The sequence below is a fragment of the Lottia gigantea genome (genome assembly GCF_000327385.1).
Source record: "Lottia gigantea unplaced genomic scaffold LOTGIsca_5, whole genome shotgun sequence".
In the NCBI taxonomy this organism is placed as follows: Eukaryota; Metazoa; Mollusca; class Gastropoda; family Lottiidae; genus Lottia; species Lottia gigantea.
The window spans coordinates 2,361,322-2,380,580 of NW_008709715.1; the positions used below are offsets into that span (position 1 = coordinate 2,361,322).

The following is a 19,259-nucleotide window of genomic DNA, read 5'->3' on the forward strand; positions in this document are numbered from 1 at the left end:
AAATACTAAGAGAAGTTAATTATACCACCCGGTATCCATACAACTTGTTTTTCTAGACTTATTTATAGATCAAACATTGGACACGAAAATAGGTGACGCATTCTGCCGCCGTTCCCGAGTTGGTTGCTCATGAAATATGGGTCAAAGTGAAGGATTCATGAAGAAAATCGAAATAAACCAATTTCTATTATTTGTAGAATATCTGAGGAAACATCTAAGACATAAATCTTTTTTTCGTTTTTTTAACTTTGACGAAATTCGGTGTTGAATCCTTATATCCACGAACATAGGTTACACCACTGTATAGTTTAATCTTATTACTATCACCTTATATCATTATATTTTTTATATTTACAAATTCTATATTATCTCCAAAACTCACCACAAATTGGACGCTTACACTGAACATAATATCGAGATGAAAGTTAAATGAATGTATTCGGGAAAATAAAGCATCGGAAATTTCTGTATCTTTTATAAACCGTGTAGCTCCGTTTACAGCGCTGGTTACTGGTAGGCATACAAGTACAAAGTGCAAGTGTTGTATAAGTTGCGCGGTTCCGTTGGAATTCCAACACTAAATGGAAGTCAACCTTGATTTGTTTTCTAGAAAGGTGAGGTGGAATGCACATTTATCATACGTATTTCTGTCATTAGAGTCATTATAACAATTTTAGGCAATCTCTAACGATCTTAATTACGCATGTAAAACATAAACAAATCGGAGAAATCTTGAGCGCAGCACAAAACGTGATTACACATTATGTTTGTATCTTGTATTGAATTTTTCCTGCACTTTGACTAAATGCATGTTCTCGAATGCATGCATCTGCCAACAAAATAATGCTGAACAAACTGAAAAAAAAATCAATAACCCTAGCACTCAATACTATACACTATGTGTAACGTCATAATATAGCACAATAAAAGCTCATTTTCACGACTTTCAAGCAAAATCACACAAGCAAGCTTTATGACAATATAATGATATGGATCGTATGATCATATCCATTTATCATGTATCACAGTTTTAATCATAGTTTTCAGCATCCTGTATCTTTGTAATACCACATAACGTTTTGAGGATTCGTATCCCCTTTCTAAATTCTCTACCAATCCTCGTATAATAGAACATTTCCTATTACATTCTTTAATTTGATCACCCATTTTACTATTAGCTATTATAATATCTTCTCTTGATAGTCCTAAAATATAGAAAAATATCATGATAATCACGAATCCACTTCTCATGAATAGTATCTAGATCTAAAATATCTAGATCTGTTAAATATACATCCATTATAGATATTTTAACCATGTATCTATAACATATTATAAATTTTCAATCTAGAACATGGCACTTATTGAGTATTTCAGATATCTATCAAGTTTTACAGATTTTTTCATCTTGAATACGACATTGTTTATATGCAGTCATCGTTCAAATATACTTGTTTTGGATCTAGAACATAATATTGATATTCCAAATATCTATAGACTATGTTGAGCTGGAATCTAAAAAAAGACATTGTATCTCAGACTTCTATATGCTGTATGGCTAAAAGACTTTGAAACTAAAACACGAACATGATTTGATCTCATATCTAAAAATTACATATAGATTTTGACTCTAGAGAACATGGATTGTAGTATTTGTAACTGTTATAGATTCTTATCTAGATTACGATATTGAACCACTGACTTCCATTCACTTTTACAGAGCACGTCATTTTATATCAGTCATTCATGTAGATTTTTAATCCCGAACACAATATTTTACTGTATATAGGAATCTACGTTTGAAACTAGAATATCATTATGTAGCCTATGCCTGATATCTGTAAACTAAAACTAAACAAGAGTTTGAATCTTTATTATCAGATATTTTTGGGTCCAAAAACACATAGTGTTGATCCTTTTCTATAAATTTATATAATTGATGTTTTCCCGTGTATTTGTTTGGTCTGTTTCTCCACAAAGGATGTATATGTATATGTAGGAAGAATAAATATAGTTTACACTCCTGGAGATTTCATCGCATTGCTTTGCTGGTATACGGATGTATAAAATGGAATTAGTTATAACATATTCATGATATTTCCACAATAAATGCCTGTAGTTAAAATGTCGTCTGTACGATTGTATCAGAAGTGATTGGTGCCATAACCTCGATCATTGAATATACATTATGATAGTAATAACCTAAATCCCAACTGAATTTCCTTTTCAATTAATCTAATTATAAAAGTAAGTCTACTAATTATGGCCCTTCCAATTGTGACGCTAGTTTAATGGAAAAGTCTTATGTTAAGTCGTGATCCGATTGGAATCATGTCATCAATCTGTCAAAGAACAATCACCAAAGGAAATTTTTTTCTATCACAGTAATTTCTCTCCAACTGTGTATTGTAATGAAATTTTATATTGAAAAGGTCACTTTCAGATATACCGCTCAAAAACACATGAATGTGCCTTCACATTTCTATCTTCTTGGATGTTTTATGTTAGTTTTGGCATATTTTTACCCTCTTCTTCGTCATATCAAACAATCAATACTTCCTATCTGCCAACTCATCAAAATTTCAATTTGGTCTCATTAGGTAATTACACTTGTAAATTGACTTGAGCTGGAGATAACTTGACATTGAAATAACATAATTATGTAAACAAGTTACGCAAATTCAAATAAAAGTTCATTGTTAGTTTGATTCTCCATTTTCGAAATTAAAAGGCTTTCATACCATAGTTTCTGAAATTACACAACCACTTGGCGTCATTTTAACTTGGCTTTTCCCTAAAGAGGCCATGTGTTGCCATTGTCGGTGGTTGACTGAGAGGGATGGGGGGTCTTGAATATATGTATATAGTGTGTTCAGATTCAAATTTCGATGGTGGGCTCAGGGCTGGGGAAACTAATTAGCTTAGCTCAAACATTTCCGTGTTTGTGACTAAGGTATGATTGGTTAAACGGATGGCGAACCAGTCCCTTTAAGCAATCTTCACACGTTTTCGGAAGATACATGCCAGAGCCAGATTTTGCAAGATTGCATTAATGTAAATTTTAACTCTTGAGAAATCTTGCCTCCAGCAATATTAGTATTAATTATCTGTGCTGTAGTCTATCTGGAATACTAAATCTGCGGATACGTGTATATATTTATGACTGGGATTGAAGATAAGGTTTTCAGTATACAAACAATACTACAAAATAGAATATAATAATGGATACAATCATCCGGTTCTTTGATCCTAATATCTAAAGGTAAAATATTCATTTGATACGGATAGTTCAGGCTTATCAGATGGTTAAGCAAAGAATTATTAAGTCGACTACATCCTTTGGAAGGGTGTCTGCAGTCTCCAGTTAGCAAAACATTTCGGATACGTTTTCGTACTTGTATTCGTTTTAAGTCCCCTTTAACTTAGCTAATGCCTTTCATGGCCATGTAGGTCAAAATTCATAACTAATATAAGTCGAATGTCCTATCACGAAGGTTTTTAACCTATAATTGAAACTAGATTTTGACATGACTTCATTTTTAATAGAAAGGAAATCGAATAAGGTCTCATGAGAGGTGACGCAATCAAACAATGTCTTCTTGAGTGGCATAAATCATTATTCATAGACTTGTCAGGAACCCTTGATAATTCCAGCCAACTAATACTAATTTAATCAACTTCAAGATTTTATAACAAAAGAGAACAGTTTAATCTAACACCTTGTGAAGGAAATAAACAGTTATATTTATACCCGGTCTAATTAGGGCGCAAAGCTCAATAATGAATGCAAATCCAATTACAATACAGCCTTACATACTTTGTTTCGTGAGTTCACGTAATATATGGTGAAGTTAAAATTCAGTGGTATAGTCCATACCACTATGCCAGATGGTGTCTTATGCACAATGCATGTAAGTGTACTACATTTGCTCGGGCATCCACGTGTTTGTTCTTTGAGGAGAGTTGATTAATGAGACTAAATCTCGACTCATAGATGATGGCAACTCAATGGTTAGATAAGAATGTGGATCTCCAAAAACAATGTTTCACAATGGTAAGCTATTACGAACTTATACCTTGACTACAATAGCCGCTATTTTTGTTTCTTGTAATGTTGTTAATCGTATTTCCTTGTCTTTTTTATGTTGGTTGTATGAATGTTTATGTGAGCACAAGAACTTCCCACGTAGTTTTAATGGCTCTGAAAGATATTTTCTTATAGTCCAAGAGCTGTCTACAGTCGATTTCACCCTAAAAAAAACCAGAAGGTTTGATGGTTTCAATGAAACCAGACTATGACAGATATTGAATAAATGTACGTCAGCTGGTACAGACCCGGTTGGTGTGGCCCCAAGGATATTTTCAATGTCTGTCATAGTCTTAATTCAATGAAACCATCAAACCTTCTGGGCTTTTTGGGGGTAAAATCACTCGTAGCTAGTAGCTCTTGGACTATTATGGGAAACTTTCAAAATCACATTATATATAAATTTAGTTCATTTTCAAGCGGGAAACACGACTATTAATTTACTGAGGTGTAACGATAAATTCAAATATTCATTGTAAGAATTTATTTTCTATTATTTATTAACTTAATTTGTTTGGGTCTATATGCATTTCTCTCACGATATAGGTATGCCAACAATAGGTCCATATCTTATAAGGAATTGATAAAACTTATCAAAATGAAGGGTTTGTTGTACACTCGTGAACATTTTTCACAGAGGGAGTATGTCTTCTCTTTCGAAAAACATGTGACCACTCTTGATACAATATAATGATAATGGTACTACACGTCTAAGTATGCTCCAGATTCAAAATATATCAAATTTTATTACAATGATGTATAATCGCTCTTGTATTTTCTTACACAGTGTCCATGTCTTAGGAACCGAATTTGCTAGTAACTATTTTGAAAACGGTTTTATGTTCATCATAACTCAACAGGTGCCTTTGCTAATGAATGGCAATAAACTAAAACGGCAATAAAAATGTAACGTATTATAACTTGTGTGTTTTAACAAAAATAATCTCGAATCTAAAATACTCCGTGAAAGTCTGTTTCCCGACGTTTATTCGTCTGTCAAGGTGCTTTGCTAAATTGACCAGGAGTACTGGTCAGGCTACGGGCCTGTGTACTCGGAATTCCAAGTGACGCCTGCTAAAATATATTCCAGTGAACACGTCACGTGACAATCTAGAGGATTCCATGTCAGCAGAATAATTCTATGGAATACGATGTAGGCCATATTCTAATGTTGTCCTTTGAATTATAGCAATAAATTACTCTTACGTTTTACATATCTTATTTTGAGTCACTATTTTTTGTTCTTTGAAGGAATTGTCATTAGTTATAATGAATTGTATTAAAGATATATACCAAGAAATGATAAGTATACCACTGGATATCCATACAACGTATTTTACTCGACTGAAGAAACATCTAAGACATAAAAAAATTGGACGAAAGTGGTATTGAATCCTTATATGCACGAGTATAGATTACACCACTGTACACCTTCAAGTTTAAATTGTAAGTTAAGACTATTTCACAATCTTTGCCTTGCGATGAACACTCGTGCATAATATAGTATCGTAATATAAATGCGATGCGATTCGATGAAAAAAAATATTGTTAATGCTTACTTGAACAACGCTCTTCCCGCCTTTTGGTACTTTCTAGATGTTGAGCATATTGTTTACAGCCTTGCATCAATCCCACAATACCTTGTGATTGGCTGGCCGACCCTTGTTGATCTGGGTCCAATTTAAAATGAAGAATTGTCCTTTTCACCATATTCTTTAACTTTTCGTATCGCCGAACAGGATCGAATTCTTTAGATTCTTCATATTCTCTTTCTAGTTGATCCACGACCTGTCGTAATTTTTTATAGTTTCTTTGTACAGATTCTAAATCGTTTGACAACTGCTCGTGTTCTCGTCGAATCTCGTCTCGTTCGGAAGTGGAAGCTGTCAAAATAAAAGAGGCAAATCTGAGAAACATTTACAAAGAAGCAACCTGTAGTGAAATTAAAACCATGTCACTGCTCAGCTGGATTAAAAGCATTTCATGTAAAGTTTTAATATTCTATTGTCTCATGGAAATTTAAATTATCGCGTGATCACGTTACTTCCGTTGGAATAAAATAACTAAACACATAAGAAAACAATTGATTAGCAACAAGCTGTAGAACTGTTTCTTCATCTTCAACTATTCAATGGCATGGAAGTTAACTACTGAAATTACTTTCAATAAAATAGATTCACAAAATGTCACACACATTTATACTGTCAATTTGTCTTTAGATTGAGATAGATTAGGATCGTTACAGGCCTTCTTACAATGAAATATGGGGGGCCAAATTGGTATTACTTTTATTTAGCTGAAACACAACCGCCTACAGGGAGACAATTGTATATTTCGCACTACATGGTGATATGTTCACGCCTGGGCTATATAAGACGACTTATTTATATACGCCCACATGAAATTGGGCCGTATATTGCCTTCGCCTATGTCTGTCCGTCCGGCGGTCCGTAAACAATTACTCGTAAACACTCTACAAGACACAATTCTTGACGGATTTTGACAAAACTTGGAATGAGTGTTCGTAATCACCCAAGGATGAACCCTATTGAAAATCAGAAGAATCGAAAAATATTTAGTATGAGTTATTGCCCTTGTTCTTGAAAACGCGTTAAATTTTTAGCTCGTAAACACTCTAGAAGGCACAATTTTTGATGGATTTTGACGAAACTTGGCATGAGTGTTTTTTATCAACCAAGGTTAAACCCTATTGAAAATCAGAAAAATCGAAAAATATTTAGTATGAATTATTCCCATTCCCCTTGAAAACGCGTTCAATTTTTAGTTCGTTATCACTCAAGAAGGCACAATTCTTGACGGATTTTGATGAAACCTGGTGTGAATGTTCGTAATCACTTAAGGATTAACCCTATTGAAAATCAGAGAGTTGAAAAATATTAAGTATGACTTATTGCCCTTGTTCTTGAAAACGCTCTCAAATTTAGCTCTTAAACACTAAAAGGCATGATTATTGTTGGATTTTGACGAAACTTGGTTTTATTATTCAGTCCCGCACTGAAGATTGAATATTTGCCTTCTAGAGTTTTCACGAGCTAAAAATTTAACACGTTTTCAAGAACAAAAGCAATAACTCATACTCAATATTATTCAGTATCGCCCTAAAGAGATCAAAAGAAGTGTATGACTGAAGGTTGAATATTTCATACTGGTGATTGTTACTGTACTGCTAAATATTTTTATTCAAATTAAAGCTGCCAGTGGGCGTATATAACATTGCCTGGCAAGCTATCTTTCTGGAATCCTGTCCTTATTGAAAGTTAATGCCGTAATAAGCAATTAATTTTGTTATTCTTTGTATAATTCAGTTCGATTTCCATGTCCAGTTTTGTTAACTGGAAGAAGAAATTCATTCATTCTATTGAAGTAGGTATTTAACCCATTACATATATTGTTTTAACGAATTCCATAAATAGACGTGGTAATGCTGATCTGGCCAGACAGTCCTGACTGGACTGTGTCATAGATAAGATCTTTTAATCAAGGTTAAGATGGCATTTAACTCATTTGTGACGTGATTTACATTAATTTCGACAGACTTCACATTCGAGTGTTATATACGACTTCTGTTGGTAATTTGTTTCCTTGTCTTTAAGAGGTTTCTCAATACCTTAACGACAATAACGTTTATGACACTTAATCAGGAAGGTATAAATAGTTAACAATTCTACAGATAACAACTACCTAGTTTGCGATATCAGCATCCGCTGGAAGCGAACGTTAACTTGTCATCTACCTACAGATAACAATAAACTTTTAGTCGATCTCTCTTGATTTTATCATTGCTTGTTTTTATTCTCGACAACATTTAATGATTTTGTACCAGAAATAGATTTACTGTCTAGTCGTTTTACATGTCATTACCTACTATATGTCACTCATTATTCAAATAGCCATGCAAATAAACTGTGTTCAATGGCGTCATGTTGTTCGTTTATAATTTATATTAATGAAACGGCAAATATTAAGGTATACAAGCTTTTTCTGAATAAAAATCTGATATTAACCTGTTTTTTGTAGTCGAACATGGATTGTACAATGTTTGAAGAAACAGGTTAGGAATTCGATCGACCAATCGACTAATAAGGCAAGTTTTAGCTGAGCTTATCAGTAATAGTGTTTTCAGCTCACCGTCGAAATTCAAACCTTCAAATTAATGTGTCCCATGGGCGCAGATCGCGGTGGGGACACAGGGACAGGTGGGGGACACGTTATGGTTGGTCCCAAAAATAGATTGTAATAAATGGTTGGTAAAATAGATATCTAATTACTATCGAAATTCTGGCGATCTAGTTTTCTTGATCTCTAAAGAGGAAAAGGAACTACTTTCTGGACAGCTGGTCCCAACCAATTTTATCAATAGATCTGCGCTGGTGTCCATCATTATCTGAGTTCGAAAGTTAAAATGACGACTTATCTTATCTCTATCTTGAGATTCCGTCATATATATAAAAGACATGCTTACATAGAAAAAGAAAGTGAAATTTCTAATTTGAGGTATTTTAAAGGGATAACGCGATTTTTTGCGCAGTTCTAGAACTTCTGGAGACTATTTACATATACATGTATTCAAAACTCTAATCAACAACCGAAAATAGAAAATCGTCATTTAATATTCGTCCAAGGCAGGTCGTAGCTTTATCGGTTTGAGCTTTAAAAAATAATAACGTTATTGGGTTGATATGTCTAAAGCCTTATAAATGCAAAGTTGAAACACTGGTTACATCTGGGAAATTGTGCAAAAGTCTAATGACTTATTTATCATACTCCTGGACTCATCTGTAAATGGGTATGGTCAATTCAAAAGATAACCGTGGAGAGGTTTAGTCAAAGAAATTTATGGAAAAATGCAGTAAACAAATTAAAAATTATAAGCATGCTAGTCATTGTTACGTCTGAAGTAGGCAACATTGCAACCAAAATCAAATATCATTTGTACAACACTTCTACTAATTCAAGGACAAAAAGTCAGAAACCCATTGAAACCGTTATAAAATCCGACCTTCCGAGATCTCATCACCAATTCAAGCTCAGTTAATCAAGTTTATCTTGGTGTACATATACGTTTGTTTGTTTAAAACTGTTTAAATATCATCACAAAATCATCACGAAGCCATAAGTCTCTACTTTGGTTATCATCAAACCCCCTAATCTCTAATCCTGTCCTTATCGAAAAAAAGAAATCTTACCAATCATGGTGCTATGGTCCTATGAAGAATGATTCATGATTGTTGGTTTTATATACTTATGCCACAATGTTACTATAAAGGTGGTAGCTACTGTCTTATTTTAATTATTTAACCCTATTTCAAATCGATAATCAATCAACTTTCTAAATTTATTTTGTCTCAGTCCGTTCAGCTATACAATTGACTGAAGCTGAGAATGAGGAAGGACTATGATGAAAGTTATGGACATTATATACGCCTGACTGTTAGTGTAGGACAGTTGATCACTGGACAAAATGTTCAGTAGACATTTGTTGACCGGACAGTTGCCCACCAAAGAAATGACAAATAAGACATTTGTTCACAAAATATTTTTAAAAATCTAGATATAGATTTTTTGGAACTAAAAGTAAAACTGAAAGAATATTACTTACCAAAACTATTATCCAATTCTTTATTATTACCAGTGGTAGGGGTGGAATCCTGATCATTCCCTTCATTTTGAGTACTGCCAAACTTTTCTAATACACATGCTCGTATATGGCTTATATAACTAAATAAGTCCATTCCAAGTGAAGAAGCTCGTGCAATCGTCATCTGCAATGAATAAAAACTTTTGACTTCCTAAGCATGACTATAATCCTGAAATGTAAAAATTTTTGTAAGAAAAGGAAAAATAAGTGAAAATGATAATATAGCAGAACAGAAAAAAAACATCAAAAGTTTCAATATTTTCTTACCACGATATTCAGAAAGATTTTGATCAAGATTATTATGGTGATTATACATGATTTTGTGTTTGTGTATGTGTTTATGTTCTGATAATGATGTCATTGTATATTGTCATTATGTTAAATAAAAAATGTAAATTATATACCCTAGACAAACATAATGATATATAACATTTATATTTAATATCTGTGTAAGAAAACATCGTAACGTATTCTGTGTTTTTACATTACAGTTTCCGCCTTCAATCGATGATAACAATTTCATAGCAGAATTTTAATGTCAAAAATTATCCTTGGACACATATTTTGAAAACTTTAAAAATGCGAAATTGACCATTTCACAAAGAGGAGACGAATATTTTGTTTTCTAAGCATCGTAAAAGCGACTCGTTTTCATATAATTCCTACACCAGAAGTAACTATAGAACAGATGGAAATACAAACGCACATTTCATTCCCCGTATTGTGCTCTTTGTGAGTATTTTTAAATAACTGAAAAAAGGGAAAGCATCTTTAAAATATTTTTTGCCAATTTTTTTTTCAGCTAAACCGATCAGTAATAGTGTTCACAGCTCACCGTCGAAATTTGAGCCTTCAAATCAATGTATGTCCAGAATTATCCGCGTTTGAATGTATAAAATGACATATAGAAATAGTGAGTTAAATTCATAGTTTGTAAATGTAAGTATTTATAAATATTCAACATTCAAATCAACTCCTCAAAATGGCGCATCGGTCCCTTTAAGTAACAGTTATCTTTTCACCAAATAATGAACATTAGAACTAAACAGAATCAGAATAAATATTTGAATTATAAAGCTGAATAAAATCTAAAAACTACTGTGATAAAAAAATATATTTTTCTCTCTCTCTCCTGCACCGTCTTCATTATGCCTATATGTCATAATATGTGTGTGTTTGTGATAACTGGTGTCATGTTATTCTTTCACTTTCTTGAAACTGTGAAATATTTTTCTGAAATATTCACACACAAATTTTCACCTGACAAAATAACTGTGAAGTAGCATTGCGAACCGAAAACAGTGGCGGAGTCATGGCATATGTCTGTGGTTGCCCGAATTTCTGTCCTAGTTATGAGATTTTTGCCCGGGGCTGCGAGGACGCGCGGTTGCCCCCCCCCCCCCCTCCCTCTTTTGGCGCCGCCACTGAGTACAAACTAACCTTTGTATTAGGTTGACCAATAAATATAGTATAGTATATAGAGTATATAGTTCATACACAGCAACGAAGCTGTGAGATCAGCAGATGACAATACAAGTTCAATGTATCAAACTCGGTATAATAACTCTAGTATAAAACTGTGCTCGCAGATAAAAGTTTAAGGGCCACTGAGTCAGATGAGACACTATACAATTCGGACTAAAAAAAAAGGAGGGGGGGGGGTGTCTTATTTCGAAACATCCAGTAAATAATGCTGAACTTGTGACATCATAGTCCAGCTAACTTCTATATGCGAAAATATTAATATTAAATTATATCTACCATTAATTATACAGACATAGTGTACGGTAACATAGACTAATTTTCGCCATTTTACAGTCCTGACAAGCTAGATCCAAATCAAACAGAATGATTCTTAAACAGCTAAAATACTGATACAATACTTTGAATGAACTCAGGACATCACTTGATATATCCAAGAATATAAAATATTATCCTTCATCTTGACTCAACAAAGATGACTGCGACTTTGATACACGTTCTTTCAGACAACTACAAGAAGTATTCGCAATAGTCTGGTCTAGCTATGAGAAGCTATGAGATACCTTGATATAGAGTCACAGATAGGATTTTATAATTAGTCAAATTATTTTACTAATGATTTATAAATTAGGTAGTCAAATATCGGCCAGTTAAATTTGTTCATTCTCTACACACAATAACTTCAATCACAGCTGTAATTGACAACTCAAGCTTATTTCCGGAAAGAACCTATTTCTTCTTATCATTCTATTCTTCACAATTCATTTCTTCTATAATCAGAAATTATTTTCTAATCTATCATTGTATTCTAATAATACTCCACTAAAACATCAATAAAAAATACTCGTTCTATTCAAGCAAATTATGTTTGCAAAGGACTATTTTCAAAACATTTATACAAGTTGGCATCATTACCTCTACATGTTAAAGCTAACGTAAAGGTATTATTTACATCTGCATGTTAAAGCTAACGTAAAAGTATTTTTTACATCCACATGTTAAAGCTAACTGGAAGGTATCATTTACATCCACACGTTAAAGCTAACGTGAAGGAATTATTTACATTCACATGTTCAAACTAACTCGAAAGTATCATTTACATCCACGTGTTCAAGCTAACATGGAGGTATCATTTACATCCACATGTTAAAGCTAATGTGACTGTAAAAGGATAAAACTGATACCAAAAACCCCCAAAACTACACATAACGGACCAATATAAGTAGGCCTAACATCTCTGATTGCACTATTGATGTCAACATCAATATGGGTATTTTTTCATCTTAAATATTCAGTCTCAAAAAATGCTTTCGGGTTGCTTCTTGTGGGTCACAGCCCAGATGTAAGACCATCATTGAGAGAATGAATAGACACAAGAAAGGAGATGAGATCTTTAAAGATTTCTCATATTAGATCTTCGTTGTTTTAGTAGAAACGAAATTGCTCATTTTATACCTCCATAAACATTGAGAGACTCAGGTTTCTTATCAACTATTCACAGATTCAGACTAACTCAATCTGACATTTTATTGAATAATAAGCTTTACAAGGGTAAATAATTTGATGTAATTGGACGCGTAAAAAGTAATACTTTATGAAATTTCAGCTTGCTACATTTTGTTTCTTTTTATTGTGTAATTGCACACAGATTGGCTAGTCCGAAACATCCATCACTATTCCAGCTTCTGGTAGTTATTTGACAGTTGAAGTAGGGTCAGAAAAACTTGGCCACGTTTTATGGATGTTTTCCTCACCTCCAAAGGTGTGGGAGGTTTAAACCAATTTGAAAAAAAAAAGGAAATACGTTTACTCTTCAGTGATCTAAAAACAGATTTCAAGGGAAGTAACTTGTACAAATATTGAGAAATAATTGTTTATTGCAAATGCAACTCATTATGAAGAACTCTTTGCAGTGACGTTTTTACTCTTTGTAAAATAATATTAAAAATGTTGAAACAAACATTTGTTGCTGCTCATAAAATTTTGGAGGCAAAAGATCAGTAAATCTTATAAGATGCAGGTTGGCTGTATTTGTCAAAGATGCCGACCGTGAACTTCTTTAAAATTAGTCTATCAGTATCAATTTTGTTTGGTTTTTTTTTTGTGACAAACTTATGACAGTTATTATAATCATAAGAGGCTAATGAAAACTCCTGAAAAGTTATTTTAAAACCCGAGTTCATTATTTCTATCTGGTAATACTAAATATGACTTATGAAGTTGTAAATTGTCCACATTTTCACTTATTATAACTAAAACAAGAACCTCTTCTTGACAAAGTATTGTGGAATGGTTAACGGAATCAACATCAGTGATGCCTGTTCTTTATGATGCCCAAGGATTAACTGTGGCAGTTCATTCATGTACAGCTATTATGACATTAAATTCACTGCTCTAGCATGATAGCAAACACCATGAATTAAACTGAGATTTAATCAGACAGAAATTTACAGCTTTTATTAGTATATGGCTATTGAAATGAAAAGCTTGATAATGTCAAACGGCTATAGCTTTAAATTCATTGCCCATAGATAATTCCTAACCTTAGGGTTAAATCTCGATGTTAAAATTCAACATATCTTCACGAATATACATTGTCTCTGATAAATCTGATTAGAATTTTGTATCTTTTTATTCCCCTGGGTTGTCTGGAAGCCTTGTACTTTCTTCATTCGCTTAACAATCTCATTCATGATATTCATTATCATACACAGCTAGTGAATAGGAAATATCAGTTTAATAATAATGGCTTCGGAAGTGGTTATATTGTTCTCAAATGAAAAACCCGAGAACAACAGAGGCCTACCATAGCCATTAAGTCCTTCTATAGCTAGTACAGGCTAACTATAGCCAGTATTGAACTAAAGCCAGTATAGGCTAACTATATGTCGGTCCGTCTGTCCATCTGTCTGTCCGTAAATATATAACTGTCTTAACACAAAGATTTGCCACTTGCTGCCACTTAAAAGATTCAATTCTATATGGATTAAATGATACTTGACATGTTAAATTAATCCCACTTGAATAAAAAAGCTGTAAACAAAACCCATGAAATATGAAATTTCACTCTCAGAAACATTCATTTACTGATAACTCTTGTCAACCTCCCGGACAAATTAGCTGCCATTACAAATGTTAGCGTATTATGATTGCATCGCTAGTTTTTACTAGTAACTGAATCCAACAATATAAATTCCCATCCACTATCGAATTCAGTTTATTCATTTGCTTCATCATTCATAAAATGAACTGTGCCCCATGTGTTTTAAACCTAAACATGTCTAGAGCAAATTAAACTGTTTTAGTCTTATGAATGTTCCAGAAAATTTAAAAATATATAAATAATACTATTTACAATTACCTTAAATATTTTAGAGCAATTTTCAGTAGTATCTTCAAAATCAAACATATTCTCTATCACAAATTACTTTCTACTAAAATGAAGCTCTCTTTCGGTCTGATTGTTCTAAACCATCTGTTGATTCCTTCAGTAAAGGGAACTTTTAATTTGAAACAGTCAAGTTGTGTTCATGAAAATAAAAATATTACTTACGTTGGTTAGTTCAACCTTTAAGACTTTCCATATCCCATTAGATGCATATATACTAATTTTCTCGGTAAAATATAGTTTAATTCACACAAACGTCATTCATTTTCAACACGTTAAACTGATTAACACCATTGAGTGTGTTTTTGATGTTGACCATCCCGTTTCTGTTAATAACAGAACATAGTTGATATCCAAGGATGGACAACAACTGTGTAACTGTGATATATGTTTTCTAGTAGTTGACGTCAACTTCTCATCTACCAACAAACAACCAACAAACTACAGAAAACGCTTTACAGTCACCATTTTCATTGAAACTACCATGATGTAAAAACCTACGTTATTCACTCAACTCTGTATTTCTTTATTGATCTAAAAGATCACTTATACTAGAAAATATTTTCTGTGAAATCATTTCTATCTTTCAGTTACTCGGATTTGAAATATATTTCAGTCTCCTTATCTTTCACATGTATATAAGATTGATAATTTCACTCAAGTTTGAGAATTAACCAGACTAATTCTTAACACTTCAAAGGCAATTCTGTCATTTAATCCCCCTGACTGACACCAAGCAAACTAATCAATTGTAAACATTAAGATATTGATTGGCATTTGTAAATGATAATATAAGCCACAATTTTTATATTTTCTATACAAATTACACATTGTTTCCTATTTTGTATCAGATGACAATTACAGATATCTATTCAATAATACACCTCAATTCACGAGCAAGAAGATCGAAACAATTTATTCACTTGTTCCACACCTTCACAATATGAAGAAACTACAAACTTCGTCTTTTACCTTGACTGCAATAGTCACTATTCTTTTATCAGCGATTTGATTGGATTGTACGTCAGAAAGAATCGAAAGAAAGACTTAAACATTATGGCTTATTGTTTAAAGATTTTCTCTCGAGATCTCTGATTGACTATACATGTATTCGAAAGTTTACAAACTTCCTTGATACAAGAAAGTCAAGGAATAAGACGAGGTCGTAATACCTTGCTATTGTGAAAATGGTAGTTCCATTGTCAAGATCGTTTCTGTTGTGGGAAAATTACCGTCAATCGAAAATTTTCGTGTGGTGGAAAGCACAGTAGATTGTGATCAGATAGTCTGAACAGCTAAATAATGACTTCTTTTAGATATTGCGTAAAAATTGTATGATCTATACAGTTACAAACCAAAATGAACATTAATCACATTTAATAGTGTTAGATGATTATAGGCTACATTCCAGCTTGTACTCCGTTAAAATCCTTCCAAATTATAATTAACAAATCAAGACAGATTTTCGCAATGTAAAGTATAGGCTCGAAAGAAACGTTTATTCTCAAAATATTAACTTAATGTGGATAGATCATGATAGTAAATGTAGCGCAGTTCGTGAGAGAAGATCATACGACTTGTTCGGAACATGATTAAGATACATTAATATACGCGAACGACTTAATAAATTTTGATCTTAATATAGTCCTAGAAAGACACTTATTCGAAACACTCTTATCCATTACCACAATTTGGACTAGAAACACCAATCTGACCTATAGTCACATATTTATAATAGATTCTGTGGATTCTGACACTGTCAGATCTGACCATCCTTAATGGTTTAAAGTGGGTTTTTTTTGCAGTCATCCCCACATTGTTTTTTTTTTAAGTTCCAATGTGTTCTATGTTATACAAATAAAGGGGGTATCGTATTTTAGTAACGTTATCATAATCCGCTGAATTTCAACATTTTGGGAGAACAAAATTGAACTGCAGTCTCATTATTGATACCCACTACACAAACCCAACTAAAAATGGCGGGTAAATGGGCATCGTCACAGAATTGGCATTAAGCTTAATTTACAACCCATTTTTTAATATTTGTTTAGGTAATCTAGCTAATCTGACAAATAGTATGTAATAGCGCATATAACACGTTGAATATAGGATCTAAAGTTCAAAAGAATTTTCAGTTTTCAAACGATTAACAGTATTTTCTATTTGCAGAACGATTTCATGGAATGTGGCGGATATTCGCCAATGACGCTATGTATATTATTTATATAATATAAGGCACGTACTATCACAGTTTGGTAAGAGCGATAGTGGTCTATACGTTATTCCAATAATCGGTGGTTAGGTTACAACTGCTGATGTTGTTCTTAGCAGACCAGACACCTTAAATATATCATACCAAAATATACTTAGCTACAAAACTTTGTATTTTTTTATATGGACCCATTCATTATTGTCAGGAAGATGTCACTGACCAACAAAACCACCACAGCGGTTACGACAGACATGGTTGAAATCACGGAAATGACATGATGGAGTCCCTAACTGGATTTTTGGCAAAGGACATTGAAAGTTCCTAGTCTAACTGCCTCCGCAAATGCTGAGTTATTATCTGTCATAGCGCAAGGACGTTTTTTTATAATCATTATACAATTATAGCTTTTGTACAGTCTTATTGAAACTAGAAGAAACTTTCGTTCCGTAACGAAAACAGGAAAATGTGGGAAAAAAGCAAAAAACTTAGTTATAAAAAAAAACATTTCATAGTACAAACTAAACCTTTAGGATAACAACGGCCAAATAAAAAAATATCAGATTCAAAGACTTTAATGTATTCCAAGTCAAATGCCTCAACATGTGCTATTAACTTCGCCATTACTGACATCCTTTATGAGTCCTGAAGCAATATTCTTTAACAATAAGAGATATTATTCATTGATATTGAACACTTTCATAGCAGCAGCCTTATTTCTATTATCATATAAACATTGACCAATTAGGAAAAGGTATTAGTGCACAAGAAAATATTATAATATTATAGCCCACTCAAATAAGGAAAAGTTAGCCCTATCAGTGCACAATAAATATTGTAGCACACTTAAATCAAAACAAAACTTCATTTAACTGATGTTTGAAAGGTCGGTTTGGGTCCATGTAGATCTTAACACAATGGTTAATTATAATTTGTACTTAAATATATCGAGTCGACGTCGTTTTGTTCAAACAATAGATTATGGTTTAAGTAATTGAATACAAACTAGACTTCTATTATGTCAATTAAAGATTGTTTAATTGAAGGAAATGATGTGATTATATATGCAAACAAAAGCATGTCAGCATTTCCCTTCAAGTTTACAAATTTAATGACGATGCAATCGCTTTCCTTTCATATCGTGATAAACCAAGTCAGACTCTTTAAGTGAATAAGGTTAGTTCTTTTTTATTAAGCCTCCCACGTTGAAATGGATGGTCAATTTGTTATTTCTAATGAAAGATTTTACATACCAAACAAGTCTTAAATTCTTTAATTTGATTATTGTAGTGCTTTTTTGTGTTTTTTAAACTTAATGACGTCTATTTTTTTTAACAAGGGAAATAAAACTAAAACAAAAATTGATCTAATACGAAATCTGTCTGTAGCATATATATCTGTAGGAAGTATTTTAAAATATGACCCAGCCAAATGACGTTGTGTGCCCCGCATAAATAAATGAGGCTTTAAATAATAAAACTTCTGTCAAAATAAACCATTTATTCCTCCAACGTCTCGTGTGTCTAAAACATTCTTCCTTATAGGGGGTCCAAACCAACATCATAGTTTTTTTACAACTGAGATCACCATTAATTATCTTCATATTCAACTATCTTTTTTTATTTGGAATTTCCACCTAAATAAATGTCACAATAACCCAAATTTGAAATCTTTCGGATAGGCCAGGATCTAAAGAGGTTCTCTATGTAATATTTTACATGCCCTTTAGATATTACAATCTATATGCTTTGGTCAGGTATGAAAATGAAATACAATCGAATAGTACATGTATGTATGGACCAAATCATAATACAGGCTAATAATTAATCTCCAATATGATCCAAGTTATTATTTTTGGCTTTCTGTCAAAATTTCAAAGCAAAATCATTATAAAAAAACCTCAACAAATATCGACATTTATGTGTCAGATATGAACAAAATATAGAAGCTTAACCTTATAAAAGAAGTGCGTTATATTACATAATATTGTCTTGTGTTTTGTTATATATATGTGTCAACTGCCATTTTAATTTCTGGATTTTTAACGGTAGCCCAGCTCAAGGACAGTCCCCCAAAAAGTCGAAAATGGGTGAGATTTTTACTCAATGACAATTTTCAATTGCAATAATTACTGATATTACATAAAACATTATCTTACCAGAGAAATCCTGTATCCATAATACCCACAGTCGTATGTTTTTTACTCATATTTTTGGTATTGCTGAAGAATGGTATCATAGTAGATTACCATCTCCTGTACGGTAAGAATGCCACTGGCAATCACTTCCGCAATATCAAGAGAATCAAGTCATAAACCAATAAAGTCGGGTTAATATGAGTCACTGACAAAGATGTAGAAATATAATTACATGTAGAATAAATTATTATTACTTTTATTGTATAGAATAATCTGCTGTAATAAAATAAGTGTTTC

The 19,259-nt window shown here is 32.7% G+C and overlaps 1 protein-coding gene across 1 annotated transcript; it reads right to left on the minus strand.

Annotated features, from left to right (window-relative positions):
* Nucleotides 1-624: 624 nt before the first annotated feature.
* LOTGIDRAFT_229008 (hypothetical protein) lies at nucleotides 625-9,870 on the minus strand (the record flags this gene model as incomplete). The annotated part of the gene is made up of 3 exons (XM_009061876.1): nucleotides 625-1,205; nucleotides 5,647-5,970; nucleotides 9,708-9,870. 3 exons carry the CDS (start codon nucleotides 9,868-9,870, stop codon nucleotides 1,003-1,005), a joined length of 690 nt encoding a protein of 229 aa, XP_009060124.1. The 3' UTR covers nucleotides 625-1,002.
* Between the last annotated feature and the right edge of the window lie 9,389 nt (nucleotides 9,871-19,259).